A 19,657-nucleotide genomic window follows, 5' to 3' on the forward strand; every position below is an offset into this window, starting at 1 on the left:
TGTGGAATACAGCAACATTTTTCACCCCTGTCACAGTAATTTTATTTTCGAGTGACACTCACACGGTGTGTTTAGGAAAGCTGATGCAGACAATGAAACCTGCTCCACTCATTAACTCAATCCTGCACATTCCTACAGTCTGTATTCAGCTCATGACAGACTGTCTGAATGAATAGGTTTAAAAATGCAAGAGGTGGGCTAGATTGACAGGCTGATAAACTGGAGGGCTGCTGGCCTCACATGTCTGGTTTGTCCACTGCACACGTGCTTATACCTTACACAGGTAAGCCTATACTACAGGATTGAATACAGTACACTCACATTTCCATTGTGATGTAACAACATGTGGAGAAGTATCAGGTGTATCAGGAGCATGTACAGTATGTTAAACAAAATTTAAATATTGTGGTTACACTTAATAAAACTGTATCATATGTTAAATCCTTGTACGAGTCGAACAAAGTATTAATATTTTCCAAAAGTTTGCCTAAATTTCACAAGCTAGCATAAATTGGTTTTTCCAGCGCAGCATGTAGGTCAGCCATCTCTCCAGAATAAAGAGCTGGGCTGGGACCCAGCTGGACACAAAGAGCACTGAATGAAATTTTTCTATTCTTCTGGGGAAACCGATATCAAAGAAAAATCCCAGAACCCTTTCCAATCTATCTGTCCTCCTATAATGAATCATGGACAGTGGTGTGGGTTTTTGAGGGCAGAGTGGAACCTCCATGATATCAGGAAACAACAAATTCCTCAATATATTCCCTACAGGTTTTGACAGCAGTGTTATTGATAAGTTGATAAGTTACACGGACAGTGTGGACTTCAGTAGACTTTTTCCATTATATATTATCCATACTCATAATTCTTCTTAGGATTCACTGTAATGTCTTTGGCAACACCCTGACATTTCCTTTAATGCTAACAAGAAGGCACCATTTCCTCTTTTGCACAAGAAATATCCAAATCTGAGATGTGGAGTTTACTTATTAAATTTAGGTCCCTAAAGGGATGAACGATTTCCATCGGTGTCAGTCCCAAATGTCAACTTCGCATATGAGATATTTTACTGTCAGTAGGGTTATTTAATATGCTGATTGCAAACATTTTCCTAAGGGGATGAAGCCCTTTGATCCCAGTATAGATTTCTGCTTTATTTATGTGACTGTTATGTGTATTATGGACATTCAAATAGGCTTATATCACATTTGTAGCCTGTATTTTATATTTTATTTCTGTTATTTTTATGTAAAAACTTGGTTCTAAAGCTATTTCAAGGTGCTATTCACTCTAAAGTGTTTTTATCCATGCCGTGTGGATCCCAGAAGGACTTCGGGGGCAGTGGGTGAATCATATGCCATTAAAAAATAATCATATGTCGCTTTGAGGCTTCGTGACGTCAGGAGCAGGTCAGAACACTTAAACCAAAATATGTCAGCACCATGGACAGTGAACAGCCTCCGTCTGACTCGGTCTCTCTCAACACCTGTGTGTGTGTGTGTGTGTGTGTGTGTGATGAGAGAGAGAGAGAGAGAGAGAGAGAGAGAGAGAGAGAGAGAGAGAGAGAGAGAGAGAGAGAGACATACACACAAAGTTTTCTCTAGGGTATCACAGAAATTTGATGTATGTCTTTCCTTGCGCCCACTAGGTGGCACCAGAGCATGTCTAACAATAGAGTGCACTGATAACAGTATTAATAGTGGTTGTGCATCAATAACACAGTAGCAGTTCTCTCTGCGTGTGGTGCATAATGATCAATAGCAGAGTGGGTCCCTGGACAGCGGAGATAAAAGCTGGAATGATTGAAAAACCTGCCCCTTTAAACGCTTCAATAACCAAATGGAGTTCTGAATGGAGAAACAAGCCTGTTAGATTTTTGTCTTTGAGAGCTGAAAATATGTCAGGGCCATTATGTTTTTATCATTTTCACACTGATACATCTTCCTCTGCTTGCTTCTATCATGCTTTTGATTGAAAAATGCATCTAGACACTGCAGCAGCAGCAGCAGCAGTTTGTCATCCTGAATCCTCATCTTTTGCCCCATCTCAGCAGGTAAACCCAGAATCTTCCACAGGATCCCAGGCTTTCCTTCTTTTGCCCTTGATGTTGCTGACACACAACTATTTAAATCTATCTCTCTCTCTCTCCCAGACAGCAGGAGAAAAGAACAAAAATAAAACAGGAAAGAGGGGTGTGTACGCTGTTTTATCCAGGTCAGTCCAAGTGAAAGAGTTATGAATAAATCAAAGCTACATTTACATTAAAATTCATCACTCCTGCTGCTTTTTATAACATCCGAGGAAGGCGGGACACGGCTCTTTGACTTCAAAGGAAAAGTCTTTGCACCCCGTCCTTCTTCCATCTACTTATTCCACCATCCATCCCCTCAAAAATATATATATATATCAATGCCCACCCAAATCTTTCTTTTTCATGGTCCAAGGTTTGCAAGAGAACACATGCACACACATTCGGATAAACCCAAGAGCACACACACAAATCCTGCAAGTAAGCAGAAATATGCATAAATGAAAAAGGAAAAGCTCCAATTAAACACCCAGCTTTCTCCTGAGAGAATGCACACACACACACACACACACACAGCCCTATTCTTCTCTATTCTGTTTGAATCTTTTCTGCATGTCTGTCTATGTTATTTTCTTTTGAGTCTGTGCAGAGGCAGCGGCGCCCTCTACAGGAAACAAATGAGAACAGCACTCTTCACTCTCACACTTTCAGATCCATGTCATACTCAAATATTACACATGTGCATGTATAGCAAATTCATATTTTCTGCATCAACAGAAGTCCATTCAAAAGCCCATTGTATTTTCTTAAAATTCAATCCACACACTTTGTATCTATATAGTTTTTAACAGAGATTTTTGGTGGCTTCTTTGTCCTGTGATTTAATGATAATTAGCCCACTTCAGAGACCACTTCTGAAGCTGCAGGTCTCACAGTTACACCTGATGTGTTCAAACTGCCAACAATATTTTAGTATGTTGCAGCTGGTAAGGGTCCGGTTTTATCCTAAAGTGGGCTGCTCAAGAGCCCCTCTGGTGTGACATTAGGCCAAAAATGAAGCATGTAAGTGTCCCATCGGGGAACAGACATATCCTGGTTTTAAAAACAACATGCAATTTGGCATTTGGAGCAAAAAGGGGCTGGGGTGGTTGCTGAGAATGTAATTTGTTAATAGCATCTACAGCCCTTTGTTTCAGACTTGTACTTGCTCTTCAATACAAAATATTGCTTGAAGCAAATTAATGTGAATAAACTCAATGAACCAGCCATAAAAAGTAGCAAGTTGCTGATAGCAAGACTGTCTTTGACATTTCAATGCTTTTGTTCTCAAACACCAAGAAAGAAGTGCTGCCTACGCCGACAAGAAAAAAAAGGAGGTATTGTACAGTGCTGGCGCCAAAGCACCAAAACTGCTCAACCACCTTGAGAGAAGTATTGAACATGTTGGGTGTGGGTGGATGAAGATGACTGTTCAGCTATGATCTTTGCTTTCTGTGCATTTACCAAGAAGCTCTATACAGAATAATGGAGGAATTATTGTTAATTTGTTAACATGTTTCTCTCTACTGTCCATACTTTTGGATGTTTTTGGTCTGGAGCTGTTTTGATCTAGGTTCCTTGGTCAATGAAGGAAAATCTTACTACAATTATATTATAGACATAGTGCTCTTCCACCTTTGGTTAGGTATGTTACTACAGGTTACATTCAGTGTCCACATACATTTGGCCATGCGGTGTATAAACTTGATTAGTTTTATAGCTTTACTAGACTTAATAAGTCAAAATCTTACAGTTTTTATTGTTAAATCAGATGTTACATTGAAGTCTAATTCTTACAGGGCATACAGCATCTGACTTCTTATCAAGTGTCTCAAAATGTTGAACTGCTCCTTTAAATGGAAGTTGCACCTGATCAGATATGGTTTCATTTTAAGAACAAAAACTGTAAGTCCAAATTCTGACTAACTTAGACTAAGCACTTCCCAGAGATTATTTGTCAATCTCTGTAGGTGGCGCTAGAGCTATGGTGAGTGTCTGAGACAAAGAAAGCAGCAACAACAGCAGCAACAGGTAAATGTTATACACCGACTAAAGCAGCCATAAAGTGTGGGCATCAGCCTGGAAAAGAGCTGGGAAAGATGGGGGATGATGAAGGGGGACGAGAAATGGAGCGACAGGAAGAGAGACAGACAGACAGGGAGGTAACAGATGCGGGTGGGTGTTCCCCAGACAGGAGTGTGAGGATAGCCACTCTGAACTGAGCAGGATGAGTCATAATTCACACTCAGACACCCGCCCACGCGCACGTACGCACGCACAGCACACAGGCACGGGGAAGTCCACTGTTACCAAGGTAACAAGTGATTAGTGACGCAGGTGGGTCTCCGAAAAGGAGGGAGAGAACACCTGCTGAATGCTGAGAGGATAACACACCGACACACACACACACACACATCTGGGATCAATTACATTCATCGTACTGCGTCTCTGACTTTATCTTTCTGCTCCGTCTGCAGGTTGCCTCTCTCTCACTCACACACACACATGTGTACCCTGTTGCACACACACACACACACTGGCTACCATATAATCAAGCTTTTAAACTAAAAATCACTATTTACACAGTTTATTTTGGGGGGAAAATAAATGACAACAACCCCTTCTCCTCTCACTTCCTCTCCCCTCATCTCCCTTCCTTTTCTCCTCTTTCTTTTTTCATCTCATCTTGTCTCCTCTCCTCCTTTATTTCCTCCCCTCTCCTCCTTTCCTTTTCTTCTCTCTCCATCTCTTTTCTTTCTCTCCTCTCCTCTATGTTTGCAGCATCCTCAACTCAGCAGGGAGGAGGAGAGAGGGAATGGAGGGACTAAATTATTCATCCACACCCCCCCTCCCTCTCTCTTTTCTTCCATCTCTGTCTGCTGTCTCCAGTGTCTTGCATCCCCCTCCCCTCTTTCTCCTCTTTCTTCTCTGTTATACCTATTCCTCTCTCATCCCAAATTTCTTTCAACGCCTCTCTTGCTCGCAGCACAAACACCAGTGAAAAACTTTACATCTACAGGGTGTCAGGAAACTCACAGAGATCAGTGTATCACAAGAATACACACAGTAACACATATACAGTGTTTTTGTTGCTGTCAAACTGGTTTGTCAGTCAGAATGGTTAAAGTAGCTTATCACGAATAACTTTCTGATGCAGCAACACTGGGTAAAGTTGACATCAAGATGAGCCAGCCCTTGTAACCTAGCAACCACAGACGAAGTTATGTGCATCATTACTGAGAGTAATTTTAACTGTATCTACATGGAAGTTGTACATACGTTTGAGGTGTAATTAGTTTAGACTTTTTAGACTTTAGCTTAAAGTGAGACTATGTAACTTTTGCTTTAAAGTAGCACAGTAGAAAAAGGTCATAAATATCTACACTGGTCCAAGACCAAGTAAGTCTGTAAATAAGGAAGTAAAACCTCTAAACCCCCCCACCCCTCAAGTGAAGCCACTGAATAGGACCAAAATACAATTTGCCATACAGTTGTATAAAATGCAACAAGTGGCTTGTTTTACTCACTAAAACACTTCCCCCTAAGCTCACTGTAATCTCAGCTCCAAAGGGATGTCAGCAAACTTCAGTCTGTCCAACACACTACAGGACCTATTCAGGATTGTTGGAAATGTCTGGGCTACAATCAAACTGTTCTGTTTTTATAAATTACCCCATGTCTAATATATCAAACAAATATCAATATATGTCTGCATATCAAGCAAATTCTATGTTAAATACTTCTGACTCCTCACAACAACAGCAGCAGGGCTTGGATCTCAGTAATAGAGCTTCATGGACCATGCTCCTCTAAACACCTCACATATTACTATTGATCTCTCTTTTAAAAGCTCCCTGTTTTGAGGCCTGGGGGACATTTCAAGGGGATATTCCCAGGAAGTGCTGTTCTAATAATTCTGGTGTTGTTGGTACTTTGAAGTGTGAAGTAATAACAGTGAAAGTCAATTCCTGTTAGTCATGCTTTTTCCCCAGAGTTACCAACTGTTAAAAAAAACCTGTAGACACTGGACTGCTCTGAAATCACCCAGTCAGCTCTAACTTAACAGCTAATATTTAATGGCTTTCCAGATATCTAGAGGAATATTTTGAGTACATATATGTAGGATATGTTCAGTAAATACAATCTTATTGTATGAGGTATCCTTTGAAGCTATTCTAAAAGCAATATATAGAAATAGGGTGCTGGATTTTCCCAGAGTGGTCAGAGGTCACAAAGCAGCCACTAAAGCAGGTACAGTAGGAGGTTCAAGTCATCAGAGACAATTTTCCACGCAAAATGATAACAGCTGAAAATGGGAGACTTCTGCGTCAGAGTGGTTACATAAGCGCTCCAGATCTTTCCCCCGAAAAAGTCAGACCTACAGAGAAAGAGGGGAGGAGAGGAGGGGGGGTGAGGAGAAGAGAGGGTGGAGAACTCCTCCAAGCAAGAGTCTGAGCTAAGGAGCGTGGGGTGTATGTGCTGAAAGTCAAAAGTTAGAAAACAATCTTGGTCATGATTTCAACACGGACAACATGGAGCAAAAACACGACTTCTGCCTTTGCTTTGCAGAGGCAACAGTCATCATTTGGTGGCAACAAGAGACCCCTGCCAGGACAAACACATCCACCTGACCTGTGCTTAGGGCTGTGAGTGGAAACTGGAACATGCTGTCCTCTGCTGTCCACTACTATGTCAGACCACCTTGTAATTAAAGAGGTAAAGGTTAGGAGGCCAGTGGCTGAATGTGGAGGTTTGTTAGCTCATTCATTCGTTTCACCTGGGCCTCCCAGTGTATAATCACCGGAGCTCACTGCAGCCTACGTTCACCCTGCATCTGTTTCTTTTCCTTTTGCACCATTTCACACCTCTTCACACATCTCTCACACAGTTAAACTCTCGGCTAGACTCCCCTCCCATTTTATTCCCTGAGCCAGTGTGTGACAAAACACAAACTCCTGTTGATAGTACAGAGCAGCACTGTACATACAGTACAGCAGCAGACTGGACCAGAGCCAGAGAAATGTAATGCATCTGTCAATACTAATTAATTTACTCCCCATCCAATATGCTTGTTTATGCATTCTGTGTGTGTGTGTGTGTGTGTGTGTGTGTTGTGGTGGAAGCACTAAGAGCCTGAGTGGAACTGAACGGTTTCCCAACAGCTGCTCTCTCCCAGTCTCAGCTAAACCACAACTCCCAGCCCACCACTCCTCTGCCAACAGGACTTTTCAGTGTACTGGCCCTTTAATGAGTAATGGCAGCGGTTTTCTTCTCATGCCCCTGAGATGTTTACATCATTGTAACCTGCTGGCCTCTCTGTAATGAGTCAGTCACATCTTGGGCCAGTCATTGTTTTACCATGAAGGCAGTGCTGCCACAACACATGGGCATCATATAAAAGATGCCACCAGATGTACACCTAAGGTTGATTAATCCCTCTGGCCTTTGCTTATTACAGAAGTTAAATTTTCTTTCTTTTGCCAGGTACATCATGAAAAGCAGAAAACATATGTCAACTATCTGCTCTATATTTTCCCAAAGAATAAGATTAAAACTCAGCTTGTTGCTGCTGATGACAGCTGCATTATTTTTCTTTAGCAGGCAGTTTTTCGCGTGCTTTCAAAGGCTCCTGTGCTGCGTGTGCGGCTGACTGAATAAAACATAAAATTAGTTTTGAATAACGGGAACACAGAGCGTAGGTAGACAATGTGACAAGAGATAAAACTTTGTCAAGCATTCAAGACTCAACAAAGGAGGCTGTTTTCGGTGCCACCCACGGTCGTGCACATGCTGGTGCGAGGATTTAAGCTTATTTTTCTCCACAATCTGAGTAATAAAATGCCTAAATTTCAGCTTTTGTGTTATGACAAAACTTCATTCCTCACACCTTTTCTGTGGGGAGAAGTTCACAGTTGGATGGAGGAGGAGGAAGGACCAGGTGGTGCATTGTTGGAGCGTTGTGGTCAGCAGGGATAGTGATGCTAAACTGAAAATCTAAGATTATACAGCAGACATGCTTTTTTCCTTCTTTCTTCTGCAAAATAAGAAGAGACCTCTGCCTAATCTGTTTTCCCCATAGCCCTGCATTTTAAGGCCTTGTATCCAATATGTGCATGTGTGTTGTGTCTGCGTGTGTACAGAAATCCGTCCAACAATGACAGCATTTCACAGATCAGCAGCATGGTCCATTAGAGGATCCCATTCAGGCTGCAAGGCGAACATAAGACTGCATCTAATCCAAACTGGGCCACAATACAGATCTAAGAGCAACACTTCCCTCAGGTGAAGGGATACAAACACAGCACGGCTACTCTGTGCTGAATAAGTGTTGCATGTTGAGAATACTACGAGCACTTTATATCTGTGTCCATCACCTAGAGAGAGGACAGGCTAATGGATTTAAGACGACAGAGTGTTAACTTGCATTAGAATTCATTCAAAATTGGACAAACAGGCATGAAATTACAGCCACTTTTATCAGAGTTTTTCAGAGAGCATCAGTTACTGGTATTAACCACCAAAACACAATATAAAGAGCAATTTCATCAGAGGTGAAGTCTTTTAGATAAGCATTTTACCTCTGTTTAATTGCTCTAAGTTAGTCGACTATAATTTCAGGGAAAATAAGAGTCAAATAAAATTGTGTTTAAATAATTGTTTTTCAAGAGGATTTGCTTATAAGTCATGTCATAACACATGAAACTGCTTTAGTAAACAATGAAAAAACCCTCAAATTCAATCTGCAGCTGAAAGTAGTCCCGAGCAAATGTACAATTTACTTCTGTTTGAGTGACTTTTGGTGAAAACTACAGTGCCCAGCTGTTCAAGGAAGTTACTGAGCATTTTCTGGAATTGTATGTTGTATTTTGTGACCAGTTTTTAAAGGTGTATGAAAGAAAGTTGAAAAGCACTGATAGATGGACTAAAGCATTGTTGGATTTGTCTTTATGGTTGCTGAGGACATTAAGAAAAATAGAGGAGGAGGATGGTGCAGTTTTACCCTCTTAGTCCATTCCCCACCCACAACCCAGCTGCTTTAATTATACCATATTGGTTATTTAAATTTCTTATGAATTGCTGTTGTTCAATATGCTGTTCTGTGGCTGCATATTCCTGCAAATTCTGAATAAAAGAGCTGGCTTGCCCAGTGAATAAACATCTTGGTGATCTATGTGGGATGGCATTTGCATTTATGGGGGTGTTTTGCCACTTCATATTTAATTTTACCATCACAGCCTCTCTCAGTTATGACTTTAAAATGATACTCAATAAGTGCAATAGTTTCAAAGTGACTCACACGAGACAAGCCAGTAAAACAAGAAAATGACTTTGCTGGGAAGGAAGCAACAGATGAGCAGCTTTAGTGACGGCCATCATGACCTCATCTGTCTGCCACAGAAACACACACACACATACATCATTGACAGCTATATAATACAGAGTCCTCCAGACAGACGCTACAGTGTGACGCCTGAGTTATCAGTGACTACAAAGGGCACATCAGTCTCTGTAGTGTCCCTGCGTGTATTTTGTAAGTGTGTTATATACACTCTCAGTGTCTGTCCAAATTCATGAGGCAGTGATCATGAACTGACTCTATAATGCCTCCAAATTCACCCATATTATATCACCCTAAACCCTGGCTGGGACAAGATTAGTCAAACAGTCGCAGTCAGTTATATCTGTGGTATTTTCGGACAGCAACAAAATTACATCATGAAGTGTCTGGTCAAAAATTCAGTCTTGGTTTGTTTTTAGTTTTTGTTTTTTTTTTTCATTTTTCTGTGGTAAACTACAGTGAAGTTGAGGAGGTGAGACTCAGTTTGTCTTCACTCTTTTATGAGCCCATGAATTTATCTTAATGTATCATATGATTGGAAGCTGTTATACAATAACTTCACTCACTCATTTGTAGCAAATACATAATACACAGTTTCCTGTGATAACCAGGTTTCTATCAAACTGTCAAATACATTTTAAGCAAACTTTTGAAACTTTGCAAAAATATAAAGATGAGGAAACCAAATAAAATATACGTCAATATACGTCCACAGCTGGTAGCTCAGACTGTCTCTCCTAAGTCTCTCTCTCTCTCTCTCTCTCTCTCAGGACAGATGTTTCCAGTGTAAACAGCATCTTACCTGGATCAGCTCTACCCAAAGCAGCCTTTATTCTCCTCTCTGCTACGTTCAGTATAAACTCAAAGTCCATGACTAACACACACCTGTAGACGCCAGCCCAATGCACCCCCTTGGAAACCTCACTTCTTTAACTGTACCCCTCCGGTGTGGCCTCACACAAACACACACACACATAGTGAGTTGGACAGATACAGCGATTATGTCATGCAGGGCTGTCATCAGGCAAAAGGTTAACTCGGACACGGGAAGACTAAAAGTCAGCTCAAGTGTGTGTGACGGAGAGGTAGAACAAATGAGGAGGAAAGAAGGGAGATAAAGAGAAGAGGCACTTAAAGCTACAGAGTGAGACGTGAGAAGTCATCAGAGATGTGAGCCGCTTAGCTTTTCCATCAATGTTTACGTTATATATGTTTTTTCTTTTAAAGGATTAACTGTTTTGTGGTTTAATTTCTATTAGTATTATAAAGCAATTGGAAACAAATGCTCAGGGTTATTCTTACATGTCTTGTCATGCATCAACAACATAATAAGTATATTTTTATTGCCTTGCAAAATGGATGCTCTTAAAACAAATCACATGAGCCCAACTCTCCTTTGTGAGACTCTAACTTTGCTCCTGAGAGCAGACAGAGATTATGACTGATAATAAGTCACAGACAAACAGAAGCATAAGTTCCTCTAAGCATTTGAACAAACAGGCAGCAGTGTTACTTTATGGTGAGAATTGTCTCAGTGGAACTGATGTTCTGACCAAATGCGTCTGCAGAGCAGAGATCATGGAAAGAACTGCAATTTTCTGTAAAGTAGAACCACATCATCCATATATCTGCATGAGTGCTGTGATTGGCCAACCAAACCAAGAGGCCGGGCTTAGACGTAAAATTGAATGGTTATGTTTAAGTTCAGGTGGGTAACCATGAGTTAAATTATTTCCCCACCAGACAGCATGACAGCTCTAATACACAGGCTCAGGTCATGCTGCAGGTGTAAACAGGCAATATTTGTACTATTTAAGGGTTTATTTTTTCTCCTTACACCCAACCTCTTCTCGCCTTTATCACCCATAACATTTTTTAATGTAAAGCTTTTTTACCGCTGTCATGAGTCAACAACTATACCAACATTTTCATCTTGATTAAATGCAGGTCTTAACTACTTAACTCTGTTTGAAAGCTCTGAAAAAATAACGAGTGGGCCTTGAGTTTGGATTGCTCTGTCAAGCTACTGTTTCATTACTTTCACACAAGTACTGTTTTGGAGCTTACGTATGGTTGAAAGCTCTGGGGAATGCTAGTAAGTGCAGCTTGAGTTGGGATTATTTTTGTCTGTGTATATTCTGTGTTTCCAGCCTCGCCAATTAAATGCTTTTTATGCAGCGGGTCAGAGAGAGAGACTGAGTTGTTGTCAAGTGTTTCTCTGCTTCTTATCATTCAGTCTGTGAAAACACTTCTTAGTGGGGTCTTTGATGCCCTGCTGCTTTTTAAGTGCACTTGGAAAAATAACACTCAGCACTCACTCTCTCTTGACAGAAACCTGGAGCGAGAGCTGTCCAAACACACACATGACTGCACATATACACACACACAAACACACACACATTCCCTCATTTACCTTTCCTCTGTTGCTCATTGCTTCATTTTGCAAATTATAGACTTCCACTGCTAAACAGAGTTACACTGTAATCAACAGCATTGGCTTCTCATAAAGTTATTTTCTTTGTCTGACACCAGGACTCATTTACCTCCACATCAGTACTGTGCCCTCAATGCAGAAATGCAACACTGTGGCAGATGGTAGTTTCAGTAGCAGCCAATCACATTCATGTAGGTGTAGTCTTAGTTCTCCAAGGAGAATACTGTGATTCATTGAGTTCCCACGCTTAATAAAGTTGTGTTTGATCAAACTGCTGCGACTAATTGAAACAGAACACCCGGGGAAGGTAGTTGGGTGTCAGAGGTCAGGAGGGGGTCAATAACAAATCTTTGCACTGGGTCCCCTTAACAGGTTAATCTGGCCATTATTTAACCGCTATTGGTAAATCACTAAGTCTGAAGTGGATGAATCCAGTAGATGGTTTAATTTCTACTTAAGTGTGCATAAGACATCAACAGAAGTCATGCAAATGAAAGGATATCATATAAGAAATAATGCATAATTTTTGGCTTTTGTCTGCAAAGTTCATATCAGTTCAGGTGTGTTTTCGCCAACAAAGTAGTTTCCTCTGTGCTTGGTTATATAAAATGACACGTGCGACTGCGCTGTATGTGTTATGGGTTTGATTAGTTGACAGTTTCTGTGTGCATGTGCGTATCTGTGTGAAGGATGACGTACATGATGAGTTCAGAGGAAAGCAGATCAGACTGGCAAAGTCATAGTGTCTTTCTGCAGACTCAGTGAGTTTGGACAATGAGGCCATGAGCTAATGAGCGCTCTCTCTCTCTCTCTCTCTCTCTCTCTCTCTCTTTCTCTCTCACACACACACACACACATACACACATACACACCAGGGGAGCATATTAGAGTACTGCACCAAAACCCTCCAAGTGACCTTAGAGGACACACATCACTATGACTGTCACTTTTTTGTCAACTCATCACCTTTAGACAACGTAGCAGCACGCAACTCAGAAACAGAGGCAGAGAAGGAGACACACACACACACATTTACTTTGTTGCAAGCTTGGGGGAAATATAAAATATGAATATTTTTTATCCAACTAAGTCCATTAATTTGACTTCTAAGGGCAATTCTCTGTAACATTTCGATTCTTTAAAATTCTAATTTAAGTACAACATATTTAAATACCTATGTGCATATGTGTGTATGTGTGGGCCTTTCACTTAGAGAGACAAATCTGAGTTGGCACAAACCCCACTGCTATACTCCAGTGTTTAAATAAAATATAAAGTAAGATGCCTTAATGGGAACTCTCCAGAGAAGGTGAGCAGGTGTGAGTGTGTATGTATGTGCGTGGGGGCGTGCATGCCTATGTGAGCTATAAAAGGTAAAAGTCTCTATCTGGGTCACGCCACATGGGACGCAAGACATTGAGTAACATTGTGCCTTATTCCTTTTAACAATGAATGATACCGATGCTGGTTCATGTGGAGGAAACGGAGGGAGTCCCATTTACAACACTGGAACTCCATTCACACAGGAAAAAGCTTCACAGCAGTGGGACCTGAACTCATCACAGAATACATGTTGTGAAATATTATATTTCATGGCTCTGAATGGGGACTGCATAATATATTGATTTAAATTGTGTCATATTTTTGATGCTATTGCATTTTTTCAGGATAGCCAGTCAGTATAATTACTTCACTCTAGTGTTGTAGCTTTCATTGTTACTAATAAAGTCCACCTATTCTGACAATAACAGGAAACAGTGCATGCATGTACTCCAGTGTTACTGTTTTCATCAAACTGATAGAAACTGTCCTGCAGTTGTAGCAGAACTGAATTTGTTACTGCTAATGCAGACTGAATATTTTCAGTGTGTTTTGTCACCAGGATAAGTTGCACTTTGTGTCCCAGCCGCACGACTTTCTTCTTTATTAAATCAATATGACAATAAATCTTCTCTTGGCTCATGATTTGTTTGGCTGCACTGTAAACAGACAAATCTTTTCTTCTGTTGCTTTGTTGAAAGAGCGTCCACTCAAGGCCTGTTAGCTGCCCTCAGTGAGCTTTAGACGTGTCTGTGTGAAAGGAAGTGTGGGACCTGTTTTAATGCTCTCATGAGGATGAACGTGGTAACACCTGACCTTTCCTCTCACACCACCATCAGGACAAACTTTTTGTTTGTACACTCAACATATCAAACTCTAATAGGGAGACTGACTGAGCAGCTTCCTGCTCCCATGCGGAGAGGCCTTTTTAATTTTAATGAGCCCTGTGGCCTTTCCTCTGGTGCTATCCCTAGGACGGAATTGGTGTTTTTAGTCCCAGCGCTGCCAAAAATAGCACTGATGTCGTTCCATCCAACACTCCAATAAGTACAATGAACAACGGAGCATCTTTGGATCACTACTGGCTTTAGGCTTTAAGTCTTAGACTTATTTTACGTGTCTATCTATCTCACGATGATATAGATTTTATGTGAGATCCAGCTCTGATAAAAAGTGTAAAACAGTTACCTAACAACTAAACTTTAGCTTGGCTCTCAGTGAATCATCAAACATACTGATGTATTCACGCACACATCCATACACACTAAACAAAGCTGTATTTCTGCCCTCCCAGCGGACCGTCACTAAATAGTGCAATTCAGAGGAAAAACGCCAGCAAATGCTGAGTCAGCAAAACTCTCCCTCCTCTCCATCTACAGCAGGTCCATATTTCACCACCAACTGTGTGTGTATGCTCCATAAACGCACACATACACACTAAAACGCAGAGGGAAAGAGTTCATATGTTATCTTTAATTAAAAGAGAAAGTGACAGCTAAATGTTGCTGGCTGCTATAAATCCACAGGCTCCGGCTGCAGGAGGTTGGTGGGGACTCACTCATTCCACTCAGAGACAGTGTACAGCATGTACTACCGCTCCTCACTGCATTCCCACTGTGTGTGTGGGAGTGGGTGAGATATTCTTTCATTTGCTAATCACCTCACATGACTAAACAACATATGCAAAAGTCAAGTTTCTTGACTCCTGGTTGCAGTCACTTGCATTTCAACTATTTACACACATCAGAAAATATAGACAAAACACTGAGCCCATCACACTTTAGACTGTAAAATGTTAAAAACTAAATAAACAGCAACAAGTTCCCAGAGTTCAATACAGCATCTTGAATTGAATTTACTTACTAGCTTTACAAGAGCTTTCAGCTGCATGTCATGGTTGTCATCATATTAACGGACTGAGATTCTAAGTCACCTGATTTCAACTGAGCCATCTCCATTCACTGAAGAGGAATGTTTGAAATGTCAGTGTAACGACAAGTTAGGACGCTATGTTCTCTTAAAAGTCGCTGTTTAATCCACTAAGTCTAGCTTCAAGCCAGTTCATCAAATGAGCAAAGAGGAACACAAAGTGAGAAGGAATTAAAGCACAGAGGACACAAGAAAACACACAACCAGTCACGTGACAGTTTGTAAACTGCAGGCAGTGGTGTGTTGGCAGGCAGTGAAAAGAAGCTATGAAAATTTTGTAGTTAGTACAACTGTTCAGCTCTGTGTAGCAAATTAGACTTTTCACCTGTGCCAACAGGCCAATATTCATTTTGTTTGGTTTGTTTTCATCTTTAATCTGCAAGATTAATGGTTTATGCTGAGCACTTTCTGCTTCAGTTTTCCAAGAGATTGACCCACCAGCCCTTCGTAAACTCTTCATATGTTAGTCAGTGAAGGAGAGTGAAGTCATCTCTCTTTATATGCCTGTTCCTATGAGGTTGGTGTTCATCCTCCATACACTACAGTCTCCTGTGAGTATGGACACAGCTTTTCAGATCGTCCTACAAATACTTCCTGCTTCTGAGGCAGTGTTTGTTTTGAAACCTGTATTGCTAGTTAATCACAGTAGTTGTAAAGTCGCTGCAGCACAGAGGTTGTGAGTGCTGAGCGCTGTCCTGTGGTGCTGAAATTCTTGTCTGTCTTTTAATGCATCAGCTCCAACACAGAGGGACAGTGCTTTGTAACCAGCAGGGGGAAAAATGATTGTTTAGCATTCAGGGACAGAGAGTAGACACAGCATTAATGCCTCTGACATCATTACACAGGATATCCACTCAGTATTTTCTTTTTCCTGTCAGTGCTGAATGTTTTTGCTTGCCTTTGGTTACTCCAACATTTTCTCTGTGGATCTTAATGTGCAGAAAGTAGCTGCTCTGAGCTGTGGTGTAAACTGCAGATTTGTCATGATGAAGAGATTTATAAGTTCAGCTGAAAGTTGAAACTTTTTAAAACTTTTTGTCACTTATCGTTTTAAAAACATTTTCAACATAAGTGTTTCCACTATAGCACTCTAAACAACAACAAAGCATCATCTAGCTGTGCATTGCTCCTTTAATTGAGACCTAATGAAGTGCCATTGGGTAAAACACTAAACAATACCCATCACTGTTTCTAAATGTAACTGTAATAAAACTTTCTGTAAGTGAGTTTTCCTATAAAACACACAGTAGTGACAGTGAGATAGGACCTTATAATTCTGAGCTCGGAGACAACCAAAGGGAATGATGGGTAGTTTGGACAAACCTTAACGTCTGTCCATAAACAAATTATGTCTGACCACTACAGCCTGGCTGTTGCCCTCTAAACACTGTGAGGAGGATACAGAGACCAACTGTCAGATGCAATGTCAATACGCCAATAATGTCAACAACACCCACTTCCTGTTACAGTGCCAGTGTTGATCTCTGGCCGGCCCTCACCTAGACCAGACAGTGGAAAAATCTGGCAGAAAACAAGGCAGGCTATTCAGTTTGGTCGAAGCTTTTGGCAAATCTAAATGCGTCCTGTCACTCTCTGGAGAGCATGACTAAGAGAATCAAAAGACCTGCTGGTGAATTAAACTGATTTTCACTCTTAATTATATTGTCCCTGCTCCCTGTTAATGAATACAGCCGGGGGGCATGTGACAGAAGGGTGTCCCAGCACTGATCTTTGACGTTACATCTACACAAATCCAACCTCAGAGGATGGAGATGCTGCCTGTCAGTGTCCACAGACAAAATGAAGAGCTCACCTAAATGAGGAAGTGGCATTAAACACTGTATGACCCCCTTAAAGTCAGTTCCCCAAGAAGCTCTGCTGAACAACAGCATCACATCCAGCCTTCGATCTCATGAGAGGAGATGTTTGTGTTGTCTGACTGAAATGACTGCAGCTCTATAAGAAACACACACACTCTTTCCTGTTCCACAGTGTGCGCTGTATGTATCCACAGTGGAAGTCTAAATAAGGCCATGTGCTGTTTAATCATGCAGGTTACTGGAGCCTGAACGGGTCTGCATGCTGCATTAGACTTGATTTTTTCTGCAGCATCTCTGCCACGCACGGCACGGCTCGCACGCACGCACGCACGCTTTTTTCTTGTTTCCTCGCACGCACAGCCACTGTAGTCAGTATAGCTACCTGTGCTAATAAGTTATCACCCCACCCCTCCCTCTGCACCCCAACCACCACCACCTCCCCATCATAACCAACCCCCCTCCCCTCCCTGTGGAGCACTCACTTGCTGCACAACTGCGATTGCAGAGAAACACCAGCAAGCAGTCGAACAGTGCAGTCTCAGGAGGGAACACACATACACACACACACTGGGACGCACGCACACACACTCCTGCGCGCACGCACACGCTCAGACACGCAATAAAGTCGTTCTCTATCACCCCCCCACCCCCCCAAACACACGCACGTACACACAGAAAAAGATACACACACAACAAACTCACCAGTTGGGTTCTTGTTTTTCTTGAGGCTCCTGCCACAAAGACACTGCAGCATATGCGATCCTTTGCTGAAAATGTTGTTCCAAATAAACCGCATGGATTTGGCCGAGACAGGGGAGGAGGAAGAGGAGGAGGTGGAGGAAGAGGAGGTGGGGGACGAGAGGCGCTCCGGATGCGGCAGCCTAAAATTCACCCACCGCATGGGGGCTGATCCGCCCCCCTGTTTGCATGCCAGCAGAGCCGGCCAGCTGTTGGGCTCAGTTCGGCGGTGTTTCGCCCCCCCAATCTGCACCATAGACAAGAATAAGAGCAGGAAGCCCGGCTCGTCGCCCGGTTTCTCGCCCGGTTCCTCCACAAGCCCAGAGACCAGCAGCCGCACGTATTCCGCGTCGACGTCGTCCCCGTGCGGCAGGAAAAGAGCAACCGCTGCGGCGCTTTTCTCCGCGGTCTCCCCCTCGGGCTGCCCCAGCGGCCGGTGGTCCTCAGCGGTAGAGGAGCGGTCGCTGCTGCTGCCGCCCGGCCGCCGCGGCGTGAAAACCCCGCGAGCGCTCCTCTTCAAATGGCGTCGTCTGCCGCGCGGCGCGGGGAGAGGAGCGGCAGCGGCTGACAGGCATGCGGCGGCGCTAGCGTGAAGTCGGCGGTACGCGGCAGCTGTCGGCTTCTGCACAAAAAACCATTGCATATTAGTGGGGATCGCAGGGCTCGGTGCGTCCGTCCGTCCGGGAGGGGAGGAGGAGGGGAGGGGTGCGGATAGGCTACCGGGTGTCCGTCAGCAAGTCGGTGGCATCCCTGTACCCACAGAGCAGGCAAGTACTGCAGCAGGGGGGCTCCTTTCCAAACACACACACATACACACGCACGCACACGCGCACGCACACACACACACACACACACACACACTCACTCACACACACTCACTCAGTCACACACGCTAGATGCAGAATCCGTTTCCAGCAGCAGCGCTGGTTCTCTGGTCTCTGGTCAGTGAGAGCGCACGCAGCGCTGGACCGGGCAGGTGAATCACTGCATGGAATCTCTGCACTATCCCACTCTGTTTTTCTCTTTAAAAAGTCCTTATGAATATTTGATCCGCGTTTCGGCCTCCACTTCTCAATAATCCATAAGCTCCAGTGCGCCAAGATACTGCTGCTGCTGCTGTCTGTCTCCTCTTCCTCTCCTCTCTCCTCCTCCTCCTCCTCTTCCTCTTCCTCACCTTGCTGATGAAAAGAAGATGCTGGACTGTGTCTCTGTTGGCTCCGCCACTCCAGAAACTAAATGCAGAGGGAGAAGGAGAAGAAGAAGAAAAAGATCGGGTCCGGCTCTGGGTCCTCCCGCGCTTCTCTGGTGCTTCAGCGTCTTCCTCAGCTGCGCTCGAGACGACCGACGGCCGGTGAGGCGCGAGGAGGTGCACTGACTATCTATACCCAACCAGCAGCAAAGCCTGAGCAGTTCATCGAGACACTCGTTCCGGTTGGCACCTTCAAAATAAAAGAACTAAGCATTAACATTTAAGTTTTCAACACTTTACAAGCTCAGTTTCCATGTTCGTGTGAAGAGACTGCTTCTCTCTAACAGTCTGTTTCGTCCTTAGGGTGTATGTTTCAGCAATTTAGATAAGACTAGAATTACTTACATATTCTTATGCGATAATTTTACATGATTTATGAAAAAACATTATTCTCCATGTGTTTCAAATGGTAATCAATGTAAGAAATTGGCTATTAATGAAAAAAATGTGAAGTAAAAAACATACAGGTAAAAAATAAAAATAATAACAATGGATCCACTTTTCTTACTGCATTAAAAGTGCCAGTTGACGTGAAGTCAAGTGTTAAAAGTATTAAGACTTTCTCTTCCGTCTGTAAAAGGACTTACAATATTCTGACTGACTGAGCATCTTAGACTTGCGCACACAGCTTTAACTTGGTGTGATTTTAGTTTGCTCGACTTTTATTCTGAAGAAAAAGTTATCTCCGGTTTGTGCGTGCAGTTTGATGCAGCCCCACAGAGAGCGGCTGCTTGCAGTTACGTAGACATGTGGTTCCCAC

General features: G+C 42.6%; 1 protein-coding gene across 1 annotated transcript in view; it reads right to left on the minus strand.

Annotated features, from left to right (window-relative positions):
• Positions 1-19,421, minus strand: part of LOC108892909 (fibroblast growth factor 14) — a 52,038-nt gene extending 32,617 nt beyond the window's left edge. Inside the window, exon 1 of the mRNA XM_018690686.2 lies at positions 17,613-19,421. Within this exon, the coding sequence (XP_018546202.1) occupies positions 17,613-18,291 (679 nt within the window). The 5' untranslated portion in view covers positions 18,292-19,421. The remainder of the gene's footprint in view (positions 1-17,612) is intronic.
• Positions 19,422-19,657: the final 236 nt, after the last annotated feature.

Source organism: Lates calcarifer, linkage group LG7_2 (assembly GCF_001640805.2).
Source record: "Lates calcarifer isolate ASB-BC8 linkage group LG7_2, TLL_Latcal_v3, whole genome shotgun sequence".
Classification (NCBI taxonomy): Eukaryota; Metazoa; Chordata; class Actinopteri; family Centropomidae; genus Lates; species Lates calcarifer.